At 44.9% G+C, this 22,394-nt stretch overlaps 1 protein-coding gene across 4 annotated transcripts in view; it reads right to left on the minus strand.

The window, feature by feature from the left end:
* EYA2 (EYA transcriptional coactivator and phosphatase 2) overlaps positions 1 to 22,394 on the minus strand; it is a 267,975-nt gene that overhangs the window by 172,789 nt on the left and 72,792 nt on the right. For all 4 annotated transcript variants that reach the window (XM_073880319.1, XM_025875419.2, XM_073880317.1 and 1 more), the window contains exon 2: positions 13,316 to 13,434. In XM_073880319.1, coding sequence (XP_073736420.1) covers positions 13,316 to 13,424 — 109 coding nt within the window. In that variant the 5' untranslated portion in view covers positions 13,425 to 13,434. The remainder of the gene's footprint in view (positions 1 to 13,315; positions 13,435 to 22,394) is intronic.

Consider the following 22,394-nt stretch of genomic DNA (forward strand, 5'->3'; position numbering starts at 1 on the left):
ACAGCAACCTGCAATTCCAGCTCTGTCACTCAGTAGCAGTGAGAGTTTGGGCAGCTTGCCTAGAGTCTCTAGACCTCAGAGTTCCCTCCTGTGAAATGGGGAAAAATTGATCCCACTAGGATGCGTGTGGATTAAATGAGATGATGATAACGTCCATCATTTATCCAGTGCCTGTTATGTGCCACGCTCTCTTCTAAGTCTGTTACCTTGATCAGTAATTGTTAATCCTCATAATCACCCCATGAGGGGGGTTCTATTCATACCTTACAGGTGAAGAGCTGGAGGCACAGAGACTTTAACTCACCCAAGGCCATGGGTCAGAAGGGGCGGATCCGTGATCTGAACTCAGGTGGCCTGGATCCAGGGCGCTGCAGCCCATGCTGACCCTCACTGTAACAAAGAGCAACTAGCGTCCACGTAGGAGCTCACTTCGTGCCAGGCCCTGCGCTAACCGCTCATAGGCATGACCTCACTCAGTCCCCTCAACAGTGCTACAAGGCAGGCAATGTCACTGTCCCCACGGTACCGAGGAAGAAACTGGGCAAGGCTAAGGACGCTGCTCAAGTCACACAGCCTGTGGGCACTGGAACTGGGACGTGAACCCCAGGGCCATGTGAGTCCCAAGTCCGTTCCCCGAACCGCCACCCTGGCTGAGTCAAATTCTGTTGGGGTCCCAAACCCTTGGGTCGAGGGTGGGAGGCCTGAAGCCCATTCAGGGAGCAACAGCTAGAGCTAGACAATAAAATAGAATAGACAATAGCAGCATGTATTGCCCAGAGTAAAAAGGGTTTGGGTGAGACTTTTGTTCCAGTTACAGACGTGAGAATGTGCTGTGGGGGGGTGTGCACGGGCATGTGTGTGTGCGTGTGTGAGCTGAATAGCAGTGTAAAAATACATTTCTAACTATGTGTCAAGAACAGTCGTGCTCTAATGCCAGGGATAGCCCCTGGCACACAGTAGGTGCTCACTCAATGCTAGTTTCCCTAGCTGGGGCTTGCTGCCCCAGGCAGAACCTCCAGCACCCCAGCCTCATCCTCCCCCAGGACTAGAAAATGAACGGCCTCCTTCGGAAGCAGCCACAATGTCATTATGGGTAAAAGCCCATGATCTCAGTACATTTAGTAATACATAAGTTACTGAATTAAACATTTTGAATATGTTTTCTTAAATAAATATGTAAATATTCATAAAAATCACATCTTATGGAAACATTCCTATGGGCTCAGATGAACTTGGCATTCTGTAAATTTGAAGCGTCTTTCTGCCCCAATCTCCGCGCTGTGATTTGCATGTTTGCCTCACTTCTGCTTCCTCTGCTCTGAATTGCTGAGCAACCTGCCTTCCCCACGTGGGTAGGTTTCCCTCTCCTGCTTGCAAGCCTACAATCCTCTCCCCTTCCCGCCCCAGCAACCTCCAAGACGACTGCGCAAGTGAGAGACGGGTATTCAGTAAAAGATTTGCCTTCTGCAGACTGTGGGACTTCTGAAAAACACAGGCTTTTATCTTTTCGGACTGGTAGGGTATTGAACTTTTCATCCCAGGAGACCTGGGGGCAGGGAAGCCTGGAAAATGAGTACATTACATATGGAACGATTCCCCTTCCTTCTTCCCTACCTGTCGCCCTCCCTTCTGCCTTTTATTCCAGGTGGGGATGGTGTACACCTCACTGGGAATCCTGATGGCATGTGACAAGGTGGGGCTTTCAAGCTCCTTCCCTTCTTCAGAGGGCCTGGGGGGGACTGTGTCAAGGACGGTGATGCTCAGTGCTTTGGGCGCAGAGGTAGGGCAGGGCCTTGCCAGGAGCAGAGAGCTTCTCTCTCCATCTGGTGCTCCTGCTGTGGTCCAAGGCTGTGATCATGAAGACCAGGAGGCCTGCCTGACGTTGTCACCATCTGCATACTAGGAAGTGGGCCTGACACAGCGGTCCTGTGGGCAATGCCAGCCCCAGTGTGACATCGCTGTTCAAGTCATAGGTGACATCCTGGTCCTCAGTGTAGCCCAGGATGTCTTTTGGTGATCCCCCAGAGGCCCCACTTCGCCACTTTCTGAATGCCACTGTATTTGACAGCTTTCTCTAGATGGCGGTCAGAGCCAGACAGACCCACTGAGGCTGGAGACACGGGAGGCCAGGCCACCAAGCTCTCCGTGCAGCTGAGGAACAATCCCGCCCACAGCCCTGGCCAGCTGCATGACCACGGTACCACGGTTTGCCAGGGGGGGCAGACGGTGGGGGGACCGTGGTCATGAGTCCCTGCACGATGCCAAAGCGTTACAGAGTCCAGCAGTGGGAGTTAGCGGGAGTGCAGGCATGCTGGCCATCTAGAGGAGGTCATACTTCTCAGGGTCACCCCAACACCAACACGGGGCCATTGGCACAAGGGGCAGGTGACCCTTGCACTCCACTCGTCAAAGTGAGCCCCCAGCATCTTCAGGGTGCTGGAGACAGTATATTCAGAAGCTGCAGCAGCCCACACTCCTACTGGTGGGCTCTGGAGCCTGATAGACTAGCGTGGACCACAGCTTCTTGCTCTCAATCTTGTTAGTGCCACTGAACTTGCCATGACAGATGAGGCTGAGGTCAATGGAGGCATCACTTATATCCACGTTGCCAGAGGCCAAAGCAGCCCTAGGGACCTGACCCAAGGTAGCCAATCTCCAAGCCTCACCATGTGTTTTGGGGGATGTGGCTGACACATAAAATGGGACAGCTAGCTCTCAAGGTGGGAGGGACAGACAGCCTCCTCCATTTACTTCTGAATTTAAAACTCTAAGTCTCCTTTTCCTCCCCAGCTTCCCATGGATAAAGGGAGGATTAGCTAAACCGATGGCCAAAGCCTCTGGAATGAGCTCATTCATTCATTCACTCACTCATTCGCTTCTTCATTGCCTACTTGCACCAGGCATGTGATAGGACGTGGTTTATAACAATGAGCTGAAGCAGTCAGGAACTTCCTGTTCAGTGAGGAAGGTGGATGGCAAACAAAGGATTATGCAAATAAGTCTTAACTACAGTTAGAACAAGCTGCAAAGGAAGCAAGTAGATGGTAAGGAGCAGGATTCCCTGGGATCTTGTGAAAATGCAGACTCCCAGCCTGTAGGCCAAGAAAGATCCCAGGTGAAAACAGTACGGAGGTGCCTCAAAAAGTGAAAAATAGAGCTACCCTACGACCCAGCAATTGCACTACTAGGCATTTACCCAAAAGATACAAACATAGCGATTCAGAGGGGCACGTGCACCCCGATGTTTACAGCAGCAATGTCCACAAGAGCCAAAGTGTGGAAAGAGCCCAGATGTCCATCGACAGATGAACGGGTAAAGAAGATGCGGTATACACACACACACACACACACACACACACACACACACACACACACACACACACACAATGGAATATTACGCAGCCATCAAAGAGAGTGAAGTCTTGCCATTTGCAATGACATGGATGGAACCAGAAGGTATTATGCTAAGCGAAATAAGTCAATCAGAGAAAGAAAATGCCATATGATTTCACTCCTATGTGCAATTTAAGAAACAAAACAGATGAACATAAAGGAAGGGAAGGAAAAATAAGATGAAAACAGAGAGGGAGACAAACCGTAAGAGACTCTTAACTCTAGGAAACAAACTGAGGGTTGCAGGAGGGAGGTGGGTGGGGGGATGGGGTAACTGGATGTTGGGCATTAAGGAGGGCATGTGATGTAATGAGCACTGGGTGTTATATGCAACGGATGAATCACTAAATTCTACCCCTGAAACTAATACAATAGTGTAGTATATGTTAACTAGCTTGAATTTAAATAAAATCCTAAAAGGAAAAAAAGAATGCTCCCAGGTGAGGTTGACACAGCAGGCCAGGAAACCACACTTCTGAGTGGTGGGAGTTTGGACTACGGGCTACTGAAAACCTGCAAATCATTAATAGGTATCACAACTCCAGGTTCATAAAAATAAATCCCCAATCTAGAAGTCACAAACTCAAAGGCACATGGGGCCCAGAAGACAATATACACGAGCAAGGCCTAAGATCCAAATTTTAAAATAAGGCAACTAAAGCTAGGTCTATATGTGTGAATGCACACTTGAGGGTGACTGTGTGTACACGTGATTGTGTGAAGAAACTCGTGCAAGGGCCTTCATACGCTGTTCCTTCATTTGTGCATTCATGCACCTGCTGTGGGCCAGATCTACAACGCAAATCTAATTGGTCAGTTTAACGTTCTTCCCTCCAAAAGCACATGGGCTTAAGGGGTCAGACCCAAATTCAAATCCTGCTGCTGTTGCAAGATAACCGTATGACCTTGTGCCTGTCACTTCTTCTCTCTAAGCCTTGGTTTCCACACCCACAAGATGGAGCAATAGCTCATACCCACAGGGCTGCTTCTAGCATTGCAAAAGGCAGGTAGCCGCCAAGCGTTAAGGGCCCCACACATGGGAGCGCTTATTAGCTTTCCATCCTCCTGGGGCCCTTGCTTAAGCCACTTAAATCCAGGAGCCCAATTTGAATGTTCACACTTTTTTACCTCTCCCTGGGAGGATTAAGAAGCTAATGATTCTGAAAGCAGCAACCACTATTATGTTGCCTAATTGGACCCCAGGGGCCCACTTCTAAGTGATCCCCATGAGACGAGACCGTTTCTAGTGCAAGATGTCTTGAGGCAGGTCTTTGCTACGAAAGGTGCAAGGCTATTAACCTAATCAGCTCATCCCCTCTGTATGGGTGGTTTAAAGTGCTCCCAGGCCGGAGACAATGACAGCAGGAGAGAGCACTGTATTAGGAGTCCAGATGTGCTAACCCCAGTTTTGACCCTCGTTGAGTGGCTATGTGACAATGAACAAGGCATCTGTCCCGTGTAGGGGTGTTCCTGAGGACTGAAAGGAACAAGGCCAGAATATCCCAGAGTATGAAGATTTGAGAAGACACCTAAATACACACTCTTCTACTTAAATCATCACCGATTTATCTGAATGTGTATTAGAACCACAGCAAGACTATCAAAGGCATAACTTTTCATTTCTGAAACTGGTGTTAAGTCATCCTTTTAAAATGAATGTAATGAAAGGGAACTGTTTTTTAAATTTTTTATTGTTATGTTAATCACCATACATTACATCATTAGTTCTTGATGTAGTGTTCTATGATTCATTGTTTGTGCATAACACCCAGTGCTCCACGCAGAATGCGCCCTCTTTAATACCCATCACCAGGCTAACCCATCCCCCCACCCCCTCCCCTCTAGAACCCTCAGTTTATTTTTCAGAGTCCATCGTCTCTCATGGTATGTCTCCCCCTCCGACTTACTCCCCTTCATTCTTCCCCTCCTGCTATCTTCTTCTTTTTTCTTTTTTAACATATGTTGCATTATTTTTTTCAGAAGTACAGATCTGTGATTCAACAGTCTTGCACAATTCACAGCGCTCACCGTAGCACATACCCTACCCAATGTCTACCACCCAGCCACCCCATCCCTCCCACCCCCCACCACTCCAGCAACCCTCAGTTTGTTTCCTGAGATTAAGAATTCCTCATATCAGTGAGGTCATATGATACATGTCTTTCTCTGATTGACTTATTTCACTCAGCATAACACCCTCCAGTTCCATCCACGTCGTTGCAAATGGCAAGATCTCATTCCTTTTGATGGCTGCATAATATTCCATTGTGTATATATACCACATCTTCTTTATCCATTCATCTGTCGATGGACATCTTGGCTCTTTCCACAGTTTGGCTATTGTGGACATTGCTGCTATAAACACTGGGGTGCACGTACCCCTTCGGATCCCTACATTTGCATCTTTGTGGTAAATACCCAGTAGTGCAATTGCTGGATCATATGGTAGCTCTATTTTCAACTGTTTGAGGAACCTCCATACGAAAGGGAACTGTTTTAAAGAAAAATTGGTAAGCAACAGGAGAGGTGGGACCCACATACTGCAGAGAGTGGCTGGAGAAGGTGGGGAGTCCCGGAGACACCTCCGGGGTGAGAGCTCTTCACGCAGGGAAGGTGTTCAATAATGAATAATCATCAGTGCCCTTTCTCATAAAGAGGGGATTGGCAATTTCCTTCACACTACACCAATACCCCCCGAGGGGGATTTCTGTTCTATTCAGGTAGAGGTTGTTCTGGGTGCTAGGGCCCCCAGGAAGCCAGCCGGGAAAGGCTGAAGTGTGGGAGAGGTGAAGCTGATCTGCATCTCCGCAGGTGAGGACTCTGGCAGAGGTCTGGGCAGCTCCACCTGGCTTGGATGAGATGAATCAAAACGTGCCAGCTCCAGGCTAGAACCCATGAGACGGGAACGGGAAATCAGACCCTATCGTGCCCAGGGCAGAGGAGGTGCGGGAGGTCCAAGAGAAGACAGCCCAACTTGCCCCGTGGGCACGGCCTCGCCTCTCAGAGGAAACCCTTAATGAGATGATAGCTTTGGCTTCTGCAAAATGTATCCGCATTTTTTTTTTTTTGTATTTTGAATAGGTTTTTTTTTCTTAGTTCTGTAACATTTTTTCCTTTCCTTCCAGAAGACAGGATACAATTCAAATCCAATTTTCCCTTGAATAGTAACGAATGATAGCTCCTATTTCACAAGTGGTTTCCATAAGTCAGGCACTGTGCTAAGGACTGCGTGAGACTTATCTCTATCACTGTCCATAACAACCCAAGGAGGAAGTTATTATCTGTATTTTACAGATATGGAAATAAGGCAGGGGGAAATTAAGGAAACTTTACTAAGGATTCAAAACTAATATCAGCCTAAAGTTATCTGTGATTCCTCAAGACCACTCTGTATTCATCCACCCACCCATCCACCCATCCATCCTCCACTCACCCATCCATCCTCCCATCCTTAATGCATCCATCGACCCACCCATTCATCTGTCCTCCACGCATCCATATCCATCCTCCATCCATCCACAATCCTTCACCCATCCATACATCCACCCTCCACTGATTCATGTCCATCCTCCATCCATCCATCCTCTACCCATCCATCTATCCATCTATCCATCCATCCTCCACCCATCCATCCTCCATCCACCTATCCATCCTCCACCCATCCATCCTCTATCTATCCATCTATCCATCTATCCATCCATCCTCCACCCATCCATCCTCCATCCACCTATCCATCCTCCATCCATCCATCCTCCATCCTCCATCCATCCTCCACCCATCCATCCTCCATCCACCTATCCATCCTCCATCCATCCATCCTCTATCCATCCATCTATCCATCTATCCATCCATCCTCCACCCATCCATCCTCCATCCACCTATCCATCCTTCATCCATCCATCCTCCATCCACCTATCCATCCTCCATCCATCCATCCTCTACCCTTCCATCCATTTATCTACCTATCCACCCATAAATAATTTTTAAGGATCTACCATGAGTCACAGACTGAGTTGTGTGCTAATCAGGAACAATAATTTGAATACATACATAGGAATAAAAAACTGTCCTTGTCCTGGAGGAATTCACCACCTAGAACAACTGTTTTCAATCCTGGGTACACAATAAATTCATCTCGAGAGCTTTAGAAAAATCCCATTGCTTGGGTCATACTTCTGACCAATTAAATCAGATTCTCTGGGGGTAGGATCTGGACATGAGCCTTAAACTTTTTTTTTAAACTTCCCAGAAGAATCCGGTGTGCAGCCAGGTTTAAAACCAGTGCAGAAGCCTTGTTCTCAAAGTGTGGTCCCTGGGCCAACAGCATCGGTATTAGCTGGAACTTGTTAGAAATGCAAATTCTTGGGCCCCAGACCAAACCTTTACTGAATCAGCAATCTAGGAGTGGGGCCCTGCCATCTGCATGCTAATAAAACTTGCAAAGTGATTTTGACGCACAAGAGAATCTGAGAAACACCAAGCTAGCCCCTTGCTCCTCAGAGGGGCTGGTGAACCAGAGCATCGGCATCTCCTGGGAGCTTGTTAGAAACGCAGACTCTTAGGCTGGATCAGAATCTGAAATTTAACAAAGTCCCCGGCTGAGTCTATTATGCACATTAAAGAGGGAGAGACACAGAGCTAACCTCTACTGAGTGTTTTCTAAGCACCCCGCCAGGCTTTAGCATAATCGCGCTAAAGCCCTTCTAACCACTGGCCCGCCTGCAGGTCACTCTATTTCATCCCTGCTTTACTTCCTCATAAAAATCACCACCACCTGAAATCCCATATTTGTTTAAAAATTCAGTACCCGTCTCTTCCACTAGAACAGAAGTTCTGGGAGGGGGACTCGTCTGTCTCATTCAACATTATAGCCCCACTATCCACACGAGGCACTGGCTCACAGCAGGCATTCTGGAACAATTTACTGAACACATATGCAGCATACATATCCTCATTATCCAGATGAGGACACAGGCTCGCAGAGAATAGGAATTTGGTCAAGTTCACCCAGGGAGCAAATGGCAGAGCTGGGATACACACGCAGCCTGGCTGAGCCCAAACCCTGTAGGATGTAGGGTGCGGCGACCATGGGATTGATGCAAAAAGCGCCTCTGGGAGCAGAGTGACCTGCAGAGGCCCTGAAGGCAGGCAGCAGGGGGGTCCCCAGCACCTTGTGCACAGCAGGCTCATCAAACAACCTGCTGACCACATGGCTGCAGAAATGAAGGAATACACGAGAAACTACCAACCCTCTGGAGGGGCTCGGGAGGTTCTGCGATGAGGCAGAGGCAGCACTGATGAGGGGGAGTTTGTAAGGCAAAAAGGACAGGGAAGGGAGCCCTGGGACGCTGCCCTTCACCTCTCAGCCTCTTCCCTAGAGAAACAGGGCACGTGTTCAAACAGTAGCTTGCATGACCACACCCCTGGTAGCATTGTCTGTACAGATAACCTCATGTTCCTCCACAGGGGTATGGCTTCATGAACTGGGGCACCGTCATTCTTTGGTATATTATTATATCGTTACTCAATGTGTCCTGAGTGAGCAGAACAAGTTATAGCAAATACACAGTATGCGACTGTTTTGTGTTTCAGATTTTTTTCCAGCGATACTATAATTTTTATAGTAAACATACATGTTTAAATATATAAAAATACACGCCCGTAAGTCACATAAGTAAATGTTGACACAAATGTGATTCTTACAAAAAGGCCTTAAGATGCACACAAAACAGGATACGGTGGTTACTTCCGGGGAAGGGAAGAGAGACTGAGCTTGGATAGATGTGGCCCAGAGTTTCCAGTCTTTGTAAGGACTGTGTGTTTATGTGTTAGCCGGTGAGCAGAAACCGATGTGTCAGGGAGAAACAGAGGAAAAGGAAGGGCGCTCGGGCAGGGGTGCAGGGTGGCAAGGGCTGTGAGGTGTGAAAGCATGGGAGGCCAACAGAGGGGAGCGCTCACAGTCACAGGGAGGGCTCCATCTTCTGTCCTCACTCATTCGGAGGACTTCGGAAGCACCTGCGAGGTGTCACACCCTGCTCTCAGCAGAGCAGATACCCAGGTGACTGAGATAAAGTCTGCCTCCTGAGAACTGACATTCAGGCCGGGAGCCCAATAAGCAACAGGTGAACAAACATGTGCCTTCTGACAGAGACTAGGGTGATGAAAAGAAAACAGGACAGAGAACGGTGTGGGTGGGTGTCTGTCGGCTCCACCCTCAAATCTGGTCCAGAATCTGCCCCTTCTCCCTGCCCCAGTCCAAGGCACCAGCACCTCTCTCCTGGGTCACTGGAACGCCTCCCTCGCTGGCCCGTGGGCCCCCATTCAGTCCCCACCCCCCGTCTTTCTCACAAATGGCCCGAGGGGTCCTGTTAATACACAGATCTGAGGTCTCCTCCTCTGCTCCAAACCCTCCCATGCCTCCCATCTCACTCAGGGTAGGATCCAATGTTCTTCCCGTGGCTCTCAAGGTCTGGCGAGGTCTGAGCTTGGCCACTGTTCCGACCTCCTCCCCCCACGGCCCCTGGCTCCCTGGGCTCCAGCCACGCTAGCCTCCTTACTGCTCCTCAGGTGCTCTGGGGACGCCGCTGCTGTCCCAGAGCGTTTACACTTGTTTCCTCTGTGTATGAGGCTCTTCTTCCACATCGACACGAACGCCCTCCCTCATCTCCTTAAGGTCTTTACTCAAGTGTTACGTTCCCAGGGACACCCCCACACACCCCTGCATTCCCTATCCTCCTTCCCTGCTTTCTCCCCTGCCTCCTCCCCATAGCACGTATCACCGCCTGACATGCTCTGTGTTTTGCTTATTTACTGTTATCATCAGCCTCTGGCCGGCCGGCCCCCTAGAATAGGCTCCAGGAAGGCAGGGGCTTTAGTATGCCCTTTTAAAACAATGCCGGGCACGCGGCTGAGAAAACACCTGTCGCATGAGTGAATGAACCGTTACTTCTGATAGGAAAAGACCTTTCTGATGAGCACTGAAGGCTGAGGGATGGTCCCACAGACGGGGGAGACTGGTCCAGGCCCAGGGAACAGCATGGGCCAAGGCCCCAAGGGCAGCATCAAGTTCCTGAGTTACACCGAAAGAAACAAGGCTGAAGCTAGGTCTACTGAGCAAAGGGATGGGGACGAGCTGCGTTTGAGAGGCTGGTGGGGGTAGACAGGTGAGCCTGGTGGCCAAGGGTAAGGAAATTAGATCTTATTCTATACTTTTTAAGAAATGCTAAGTCCTCTTCATGTTTTAACTATTTTATCCTTATAATCAACTCAGGGAGCTCAGTGGAAGAATACTCCCCTTTAACAGATGAGGCAAATAAACTTCAAAGAGTCTGGGTGACCAGACCAGGGGCCCCGAGGTGGTAAGAGACCGCACGAATGCAGCGGGAACCACCGTGGTATTTCCGGATTTCACATTCCCTCCAGAAGCCCCTGAATGGAGGCCCCCTTGCTCCTGCCCCCCTGGGGTCCTCCCTGGATCTGGATCCCTGCAGTCAGTCAATAATGACTCTGTCACAGAAGGGTCACAGAAGGGCCCAGGCTGGAAGGGCAGCTGACGAATCCAGCACTAGAGACTGCAGCTAGGGTGGAATGTTCCCTGCAGAGCCCAGGAACTCACCACCCATCTCAAGAGAAAGAAGTGTGTGTGTGTGTGTACGTGTGCGTGTGTGTACGTGTGTGTAACCTGACCCTATTGGCTCTGCCTGCCAGGGCAGCGGAAAGGATGTGGACAGGAGAGAGATGTCCACCACTGTGGGGACAAATATCTGGGGTCTGAGGACTCTTAAGGGCTTGGCAGAAAATGAGTCTAAAATTTAGAAGTGGGGACTCGAGCCTGAGCACCTGGGTTTGACTCCTGGCCCTGCCACTAGTTGTGTCTTTAGGCTGCTTACTTAATATTTAATCCCCCTGTGCCTCAACTTACACATCTGTAAGATGGGCTCATAGCCTAATAAGGGTGTCATAACTCAATGAGAAACATTATAGTGTGCTGATTAGGAGAAGAGATTTCAGAGTTAGACTACCTAGGTTCAAATTCTGGCTGTCACTGAACTGTGTTATCTCAATCAGGTGACCTCATGGTCTCTTGACCCCTCTGTGCCTCAGTTCCCTCACTAGTAACACAAAGGTTAACCACAGTCCCCACTCCCAGGGGTTGTGGGGATTCAGTGAGTTTGTACAACCATGCCTGGCACACAGCCAGTGCTGCGTGTCTGCTCTGTTGTGACAGACAGTAGGAGGGTTAATCTGCAGTCACACAGCTTTCCATGGTGCCTGGCGCAAAGTATGTGCTCACCAAAATTAAGGACAAAGGAAGTGTCCAGGACTCATCTCAGGGACAGCTGCTCCTCAGCTCCCACTAGTGGCAGCCAGGTGGGAACGTGGGCCCCGCGTCTACAAGGCGGTCCGCATTTTAAGAGCAACTAGAAATCCAGATTTTTATGTGAGCACTCCTGATTTTTACAAGTTTACTTTTATTTTTATTTTATTACAGTGTAAAGCAAACAAAGGCATTCATGAGGCCCAGACTTGGCCGTGAGCTGCCAGTTGGCAACCCTGGTTCTACCCTCCCCGTGGTGATTTGATTCAGCGGAGAATGACCGCGCAATACTATGTTTAACCACGGTACCACACGTTCAGGTGTGCCAGGCAGCAATAGGCATCCTCTGAAGCGGGTCGTGACTACGCCCCCATTTGACAGGTGAGAAAATGGAGGCTCAGAAAGGTGAAACAATTGGCCGGGGGCCATTTGGCTGGGAAGCAGTGGGGCTAGGATTCAGACTTGGATCTTCCTCACCCGGCAGCTTCCTCCTAGCTCTCCCGGCTCTGAAATGAAGCCCTAGGTTGAAGAGTAGCTCTACTCAGAAATAAGAGAATGACTGCTTTTGAACGGGGCTTAACAAATTGTCTCCAACTCTCACAGAGCCCAGAGTGGTTTACACGGACACTCCAAAATGCCAAGATTGAGGGTGTGTTCTCTAGCATGTGGTTTGGTGGGGGAGCCCAGACCCTCTTGGTGGTACTTTGAGTAGGCTTGTCCCAGCTTCATTACCAGCATGCAAGGGAAATGTCATTGTCCTGGTGACAGCAAGAATTATTCCCAGTAGCCTGCAGTTGCTGAAAAGCAAATTCCTTGCGATGCTGTATTTGACTAGACACAAGTCTCTGGTTTTCCACGACAGTTAGGCAGCATTTGTGTCCCTTGAGCTGGCATCAATCACAGGCGGTGAAGGAAAGACAGCCCGAGGTCCTAGGACACCAGCGGCAAATCCCCAAAGCTGGCCACATAAAGGGTTAAGCCCAATGGTTAAACATAATAGCTTAATGCCTTCTGCTAACTCCCAGCTCTCCCAGGAAGGCTGACAGATCCCAAACAGAGCAAACAATAGCTGGAATTGTTCTAGTGAAAACTAGTTCAGCGGCATCATTTGCCAATAATTTTTTAAACAGCTTAACTCTCCTCTGCTTCCTTGACTCTAACCCAACCTGAAAGCAAAAGGCAGATGAGTTCTTGTCCCAACGTCAAACCTTCGTAAACAAGACGCCTGCCTGGATGCGTGATGGCGGGACAGCGCTGGGGGACAGACTCGGAGCTGGAGCCACGACCCTGCAGGACACACCCAGGGCTGGGCCCTGGAACACACCCGACACTGCCTATCGTCTGCGGAGGTGTCAGCATTTCTCGGCACAGGAAGTTCAGAACACGAATGAGCACACTTGCCCCTCTAATGACTAGACAGAATCCTTAGCAATGCACGCCAAAGTTCTGGTCCAGAGGCAACAATCCCAATGGCGAGAGGAGAAACTGTCATAATGACGGTACTTGCGAAAGGACACGTGTCGAAGGCTGTCAGTCCCTTAACTAAATTCCACGGGGCAAGCGGGACCACCACAGGTCCACCAAAACTCACGCCGGGAGGCCTACCTTCTGTGTCACTCAGAGTCCAGACATCGGCATCGGCACGGTTAAGCTTCGGTTTACCCGGACAATCTCTGTTTCCAGTGAGGCTGGGTGAGATCACCAGTTCTAGCATTTCCTTGTACCTGAAAGAAAACAAAGGGAAATATAATTTATTCATTAATTATGCAGGCTTACTAATGATTCCTATTTCTTTCCCTAAGAGTATAAATATTAAAGCTGATTACCTAAACCCAGCCGTCTTATAAATTCTACATAATAAAAATTCACTAAACTTTTCATCAAAGGGAAATGAGGAATTAAAATGAAGTACTTGCTCCCCTCCGGAGAATATACCCACTTGATTAAAACTTTCCCCTCCTTCATACGGTATTTTGCCATTAGAAAAATTATATTCTGGTCTCTTTTAAATGTCATCTGAATGAGCTGGAGGGAGCTAGGGAGCCTTCCCAGCGGAGGAAGAGAGAGAGACAGGTGGGGAAGGAGAGTTTGGGTTTGGGTCCCCAAAAGCAGAGGCTTAGGGAGCAGAGGCGGTTGACTGCAGTTTCGAGGGAAAAATGGACATGGTGTTAGGTGGAGGGACAGACAGAGGCTCGGAAGGCATCTGTAATATTTAACAAGTCCCTCTTGGCGGCCAGACTCCACAGCCCATCACCTTGGTCCCCACCAAGGAAGGAAACGCTAGCTCCTGAATTACTCACGATGTTGGTAAAATGTTATGGGGGCAGGGAAAGTGTGGGACAAGTCTCCTGGGTCTTTCTCATTTTTTATTGAAACCTGTTCAGTCCTTGCACCATGCCAGTACTTATTCCTCCTAAATTCCTCCCCACCATGGTTAGGAAGTGAGGTTTCTGGTTCATGTGTATAATACCGTACCTGGTGGTTTCCCAAGGGCTAAGCTACAACCAATAACGTTTGGCACTGATTCAAGGTGTCCTCAGAGAAAGGCTAAGCACATTAGTATTGCAAGGTCATTGTTGGGAGGATCTGTTATCATTACTTTAATAAAACACAACATACCGACCGAAGGCAAAGTGGTTATAAGCTCAGATTCCATCGTACAAAGGTCATGGATTCAAATTTCAGTTTCGCTCCTCACTACCTTGAGAAAGCTACCAAACCGCTCTAAGTGAAAAGCTTGCTCATCTGGACAATGGCGTTATCAAAGTACCTCCCTGGAAAGATCATGGTGAGGATGAAAACAGGTGGCTATAAGGAAAGGTCTTTGGGGGCAGCAACCTAAATGCCCGTGCATTCCCAGAGAAAGAATAATTACAGGTGGTGTGTACACATGGTGGAATATCATACAGGAGTGAAAAAGACTAAGCTGGGGCTCCACACACAGCAGAACGGACAAAGTCCTGAGCAAAGAGGCAGAAGGGTACCCAAAGTATGATACCGTTTCTATGAAGTGCAAAACATACAAATCAATACTATATACTGTTTAAGGATACACACACATGCAATACACAGATGATAGTATGTATAGGATGAAAAACAAATTTCAGAGAATGACTGACTCTGGGGATGGTAGGGGGAAGGCACTTTGGAAAGTGGTACCCTGGGGGCTTCAACTGAGTTTGTAACGTTTGGTTCAGGGGTTGACACCCACTGTGGCCCATCCAAATCCAGCCCACCTTTTTGTGTTACCCGTGAGCTAAGAATGGCTTTCACATTTTTATTGTTTATTATTTTATTTTAGAGAAGGGAGGCAGAGGGAGAGGAAGAGAGAGAATCTCAAGCAGGCTCCACACCCAGTGCTGAACCCAACACGAAGCTCAATCCCACCACCCTGAGATCGTGACCTGATCTGAAATCAAGAGCCGGACACTTCACTGACTGAGCCACCCAGGTGCCCTGGCTTTCACATTTTTAAATGGTTGGAAACAAACCAAAAGGAGGATAACTTCTGATGACATGTGAAAACTGCAGTGTCCATAAGCAAAGTGTTCTCTGAACACAGTCCTGCTCGTTGGTTGACTGGATCATCTGGGGCTATGTTCACACTGCACCTTCTGAGTACAGTAGGTGTGACAGAGACCCGCAAAGCTGAACCTATTTAGTAATTAGCAGAAAAAGTTTGCCAACCCCTGTTTTAGTTGGAAACAGGATGGTGGGCATACCACTGTGATGTGGCTACTGCACATCTCTGTGGGCCCGAAACACTTAATAATTAAAAAAAAGCAACAACAAAGAAATCTCTTATTCTAGGATTTGCACATAGGAAGTACTTTATATACACTTTTTAATCTGATGAGAGAATTCCACACAAGTAAGCTCCTAGTGTTTATATCTTTATGTTAGCTGGGAAACATTTACCCAACGGGGAAAGAAGGAGCACTGTGACTTCTGGCCTCGGTCGCATTGCTTATTTATTTTACCAAGAGTTGCTGTCATCCTCAGGAGCTCAGAGAAGGAAGGGGCTTGTGAGTTCTAACTCTGGGACAGAGTAGTGCTAACTAAGGCTTTTGGTGTGTTCACTGTAGACTTTTGCCTAACATCCTTGAAGGCCAAGCCAACATGGAAATCACCTTTATTTCCCCCACAACACCTGACACGGAATCTTGTTCATTCTGTCATCCTGTTACCATCTGCAGAAGGGTGGGAGGGAGAAAAAGATGGAAGGGAGGGAGGGAAGGAGGAAATCTATAATTGAGCGATTAGCTTCGTCAAACAAAATTTTTAAAAGTTCCCATTTATTCTCATTTTTCCACCCCATCTTAGATGATGACTCTAATGTATTAAATATGTAAATATATCCCCTTATAAAATGATGCTGTATTGTTTTATGTGTGACTGTGTTTTAATTTACATGAATAGTGCTGTACATGAGATCTTGTCCTGTTTTTAGGCTTTTTCTTTCCACTCCGCACTATGATTTTATAATGTGTACATGTTGCTGAATAGGCATCTAGCTTATAGTTAGAATTCCATACTGTGTATTCGCTCTATTGTATTTATGTATTGCCCTAGTGATAAACATCCAGGAAGCCTTCATCTCTCAGCTACTATAAACAATGCTGCAACGAACATCTTCATTAAAAAAAAAAATATATATATATATACACATATATATATAATGTTATCTGTATATGTGTGTTACACACACACACATACTTAAATGTATATATATACAAGGATGATTTCTGTCATTGGGTATATGTGAATTGAACTTGACCAAGTACTAGTAGACAGTTCCTCACTAATTCCTGTGCTAATTTAGATTCCTGTCAGGAGTATATAAATCAGGGGCACCTGAGTGGCTCAGTTGGTTACACGTCCAACTCTTGGTCTTGGCTCAAGTCTTGATCTCAGGGTCATGAGCTCAAGCCCTGCACGGGGCTCCACACTGTGCATGGAGCCTACTTAAAAAAAAGTGCATAAGTGTTCTAGTTTCATAAATTCTTGCTAACATTTGGCATTTCCAGCTTTCTAATTTTTGTCAGGGGATGGGTGGAAAGTGATATCGTACTTGTTTTACTTTGTATTTCCATGATTACTAGTGAGTTTAAGCACATAGTCACATAACTGTGCAACATGTGAGTTTCTGGGAACTATTTATATCTTTTATCTTTGCCCTTTTTTCTATTGGGTTTTCTTTTTGTCTTTTCTTGCTGATTTGCTGGAGTGTTCATTGCTGGTTTTAGATGCTGTAAACTTCTTTCCTTAAGTTTCCATTCATTTTCTTTATTTATGGTGTCTTGGAGATCAAAAATTTTCTAATATATTTGCCCAGTATTTTTTTTCTAGGTGTAAAATTATTTCCCTAACCCTAGGATATTAAAATGTGTCCATATTTTAATTTGTTTATATTTCCATATTCACTTAGAATTTTAACTTTCATGCTTAAGTCTTTAATTCATCTGGAGTCTTCCTTTTAATATGGTTTAGAGTTGCATTTTTCTCCAATACTGGAGAAAATAAAAATAAGTCATTTTTCCTAGTACGTAGTAAACTCTTCAACTGAGTTCACCTTCCAGCTATGATGGGATAGTTTGTAATTTTGGTTAATCTCACTATCACAATACAAAATAAAAGCTATAAAACATTGTTTTAAAGTATCAGACAGCAACGAAGGGAGGGCTTGAGGGCCCAGGATCCCAGAGAGATGAGACATGGACTGAGTTAAGTCTGACTTTTGCCACTTTGCCCCTCAAAACATCTGCCAATTTTTAAGCACAGAAGGAAAAAGAACAGCTTAGGGTTTATCTAATCTCATTGGGCTGGGGAGACAAAAACTGGAGTTCAGGGTTACTAAGGCAGCTAGAACCCAAGGAGCAGAGATCCTAGAGCTATGAGAACCACAGAGGAGTGAGCCTGACATTGCTGACAATTATAACCTTTGAGGAGTTTGGTGATACCTAAGCTGGGCGAGGTGAGAGTGAGAGAAGCCAAACACAGGGAGGTAGCTAAGAAGACAATAAATGAAGCAGAGCTTTTGGCAATCTCTCAGTACTAGGGAGGTGAAAATTGGAGTTCATGGTCTGTCAAGGATGAGAATCCTTGGTAAACACACCAGGCTTTTAACTGAGACCTTTGAAAGGTTACTCCCTTAGAGTATGGGCAAACCAAATAGATCCTGATTTGTCATCCAATTATCCCTTATTGGTTCAAAGTGATTTACCTCTAGTATCACCACCTGGCAGAAGAAAAGTAACTTTTCTTTTGGGGAAGGTATTACCTTCCAGAGTTTCCACAATTTTTCATATACAATGTTTAGCACTTAATAAAAATTACCAGGCATGCAAGGAGACAAGACCAAATGATCAAAAACTGAGACAAAAAACCAAACCCATAATAAGATTCATCAAACATGGACTCCCCAACTACATTGATAATATGATCAAGAAAATAGATTTAGGGGCACCTGGGTGGCTCAGTCGGTTAAGTGTCTGCCTTCGGCTCAGGTCATGATCCCACGGTCCTGGGATCGAGCCCTGCATCAGGCTGCCTGCTCCGTAGGGAGCCTGCTTCTCCCTCTCCCTCTGCCTGCTGCTCCCCCTGCTTGTGCTCTCTCTCTCTGTCAAATAAATAAATAAAATCTTAAAAAAAAAGAAAATAGATTTAATTGGAGAATACTACTATAGAACTAGAATATTTTAAAAAAATGAAAATTCTAAAACTGAAAAATATAATAATTGAAATTCAGAGCTCAAAAGAGCAGTTGAACTACAGATTTGATGTAGCAAAAGAAAGGCATAATGAACTGGACGATAAGTCAGCAGACAAATCTCAGAAAGAAGGTTGGAAAGGAAAATAGGTTCAAAAAAAGCATAAAAGTATAATGGGACATGGAGAAAAGGTCCCGCATACATGTAACAGGAGCCACAGAAGGAAAGAAAAGAGAAAACAAATCAGAAACAATATTTAACAAGAAACTGACAGAAAATCTTCCAAGACTGATAAAGGCATCAAGCCAATGCAATCAGCAAAGTTCTGCAAATCAGAAGAAAAATAAATACAGAGAAAAACACTCCTGAGCATATCATAATCAAACTATACACATGTGAGAATATATTATCTTAAAAGCAGCCACAGGGTGAATAAAAGACAAATTATTGGGCTGCCCGGGTGGCTCAGTCAGTTAAGCATCTGCCTTCAGCTCAGGTCATGATCTCAGGGTCCTGGGATCGAGCCCCATGTTGGGCTCCCTGCTCAGTGGGGAGGCTGCTTCTCCCTCTCCCCCCCTGCTCATGTGCTTTCTCTCTCACTTGCTATCTCTCTCTCTAAAATAAATAAAGAAAATACAAATTATCTTTAAAGAAGGAATACTTCTCTGCAAGTATGATGGAAACCAAAAAACAATGGAATTTCATCTGCTAACACAGAATTCGATGCCAGCAAAAAACCCTTCAAAAATGAAGACAAAAATGAAACAACCAAAATGAAGATTATTTTTCACCAGTACATTTGCACTACAAAAGAATGCTTTGGAAACATGAAAATTTGGCAAAGGATGGAGAACAACATAAAAGGATAAATATGTAAATAAGAGGGGGATAAATGAAGTTTACATGTTCTAAGGACACTGCATTTTCCTGGAAGTGGTACAAGTACTAATTTATAGCAAACTTTAAAATTTATAAGGATGCATGCTATAACCTTTAGAGTAACTACTTAGAGAATAATAAAAAATGTATACCAACAAGTTAATAGAGGAGAAAATGGAACAATGAAAATACTTCACTAATCCAAAAGAAAGCAAGAAATTAGAGAAAAAGAAACAAAGAAGAGATGGAACAAACAGGAAAAAAAATGATAGATTTAAATTCACATTTATCAATAATTACATTAAGTGTAAACATTTAATGTCCATTTACCTTACAGAATAAATACTCCCACTTAAAGATAAATATTACAAGACTGGATTGAAAAACTAACTGCGTGCTTATCACAAGATATCCCTTTTAAATATAAAGACAGACTCACAGCAAAAAGTTATAAAAATCCACATGATGCAAACACCAAATAAAAGAAAGCTGACATAATTTCAAATAGACATGAAAATAAAAACCACTACTACAGATTTAGAGGAACATACCGAAATGATGAAAGAATGAAGATATAACGATTAGGAAGTTTGCCCTTCCCAAAACTAATTTGCATGGTATTGACTCTAAAAAGGAATAAAGAGGCTAGATCTTTGTTAGGAATTCAAGATCTCAACTTCAAACATACCAACAGCAATTCAAACACATCCTCCTTTGGAGGAAAAGAAGTAAGTATCACTAACAAAGCTAAAGCAATAGCAATGTTAGTTCTTGCAAAGTAAACAGGACCCTGACAATCGTTCTTTTCCTGTTGCCAGCTAGAGCTTACGGGTACTGCTATCTTGCAGAAGCAAACTATTAACCATAAAGTATAGCAGTATGAGCAGTTCAGTGAGAAAAACCCTTCCAAAAATTCTAATCATAGCTCCCACTTCCCAAGCACCCATTCCACACCAGGCAATTTCCCCCATCACTTTGAAATCACCTCCTTCAAATTCTCTCAACTACCCTGGGAGATATAATGGTCCGCCCTCTATTTCCCAACAGGTCAACTAAACACAGGTTTAGGTCTGGGCACAGCTTAAGCACCAAGGAAACATGACTCATTCCTGTTTGGTGAACTCACCCTGTTCTGCCATGAGGATCTGAAAAGAATTAAAATTTCAGCACACAGTGAGTTTCGGATTTGGGTTTTATGGGTCATATTGTTTTATTATTGAATTACATGGGGCAGCAGAGGAGGGAGGCTGATCTCTGGTGTTTTGAGGCCTCTGAAGGTCTTAACCTGGTCCTGATTATAGTGCTCATTTTACAGATAATAGAAATAAAAATAATGAACACTTGAAGAGCATTTAGTCTGGGGCCAAGAGCTCTTTGCATATATTGGCTTGTTTAATCCTATGAGGTGGATAGAGATGAAGAGACTGAGGTTCAGAAAGTGACCTTCTAGTTAGTGGTAGAACCAGGATTCACAACCAGGTGGTCTGGCTCTAAGGTCAGTGCTGTATTTTTTTAATTAATTCATTAATTAATTATTGAAGTACAGTTGACATACAATGTCCTATTAGTTTCAGGTATACAACATGGTGATTCGACAATTCTTTACATTACTCAGTGCTCACTTGGATAAGTGTAGTCACCATTTGTCCCCATACAATGTTATTACAATATTATTGGCTATATTCTCTATGCTGTACTTTTCATTTCTGTGACTTATTTATTTTATAATTGCAAGTTTATACCTCTTAATTCCATTTACCTAATCTGCCCACACCCCCCACCCACCTCCCCCCCGGCAATCACATTGTATTTAATCACTCTGTATTTAAGAGTCTGTTTTGTTTTTTGTTTTGTCTTTTAGATTTTATGTATAAATGAAATCATATGTTTTCTTTCTGTGTCTTATTTTACATAGTATAATACCTTCTAGGTCCACCCATGGCAAGAATGGCAAGATTTCATTCCTTTTTATGGCCAAGTAATATTCCATTGAGTGTGTGTGTGTGTGTGTGTGTGTGTGTGTGTGTGTGTGTGTGTATCTATATATATATCTCACATCATTATCCATACATCTATTGATGGGCACTTGGATCGCTTCCATATATTGGCTATTGTTAATAATGCTGCAATAAACACAATAGCGCATATATCTTTTCAAATTAGTGTTTTCATTTTCTTTGGGTAAATATCCACTAGAGGAATTTCTAGATCATATGGTATTACTATTTAATTTTTTGAGGAACCGCCATACTGTTTTCCACAGTGGTTGCACCAACTTACATTCCCACCAACAGGGCATGAAGGTTTCCTTTTCTCTGTGTCCTTGCCAACACTTGTTATTTCTTGTCTTTTTGATACTAGTCATTCAGACTGGTGTGAGGTGATATCTCATTGAATCTATAGATTGTTTTGGGTAGTATGAACATTTTAACAATATTAATTCTTCCAGTCCATGAGTATGGTATATCTTTCCATTTGTATCATCTTCAGTTTCTTTCAGTGTTTTATCGTTTTTAGAGTACAGGTCTTTTACTTCCTTGGTTAAGTTTATTCCTAGGTATTTGAATCCCTTTGGTGCAATTATAAATGGGACTGTTTTAAAAATTTCCTTTCTACTACTTTGTTATTAGTGTATTGAGACACAGCAGATTTCTGCATATTAATTTTGTATCCTGCAACTTTACCGAACTCACTTGAGTTCTAATAGTGTTTTTGTGGGGTCTTCAGGGTTTTCTATGCACAGTCTCATGTCATCTGCAAAAGTGACAGTTTTACTTCTTCCTTATCTTCATTTTTTTTTCTTGTCTGATTGCTATGGCTAGGACTTCCAGTACAATGTTGAATAAAAGTGGTGATAGTGGACATCCCTGTCTTGTTCCTGATCTTGGAGGAAAAGCTTTCAGTATTTTACCACTGAATATGATGTTAGCTGTGGGTTTTTCATATATAGTCTTTATTATTTTGAGGTATGTTCCCTCTAAACGTGCTTTTTTGAGTTTTTATCATGAGTGGATGTTGAATTTTGCCAAATGCTTTCTCTGCATCTATCAAGATGATTATCTGGTTTTTATCCTTCCTCAATGTATCACATTGAT

This window comes from Callorhinus ursinus, unplaced genomic scaffold (genome assembly GCF_003265705.2).
Source record: "Callorhinus ursinus isolate GAN/ISIS: 27379988/994484 unplaced genomic scaffold, GSC_fseal_2.0 scaffold38, whole genome shotgun sequence".
NCBI lineage: Eukaryota > Metazoa > Chordata > Mammalia > Carnivora > Otariidae > Callorhinus > Callorhinus ursinus.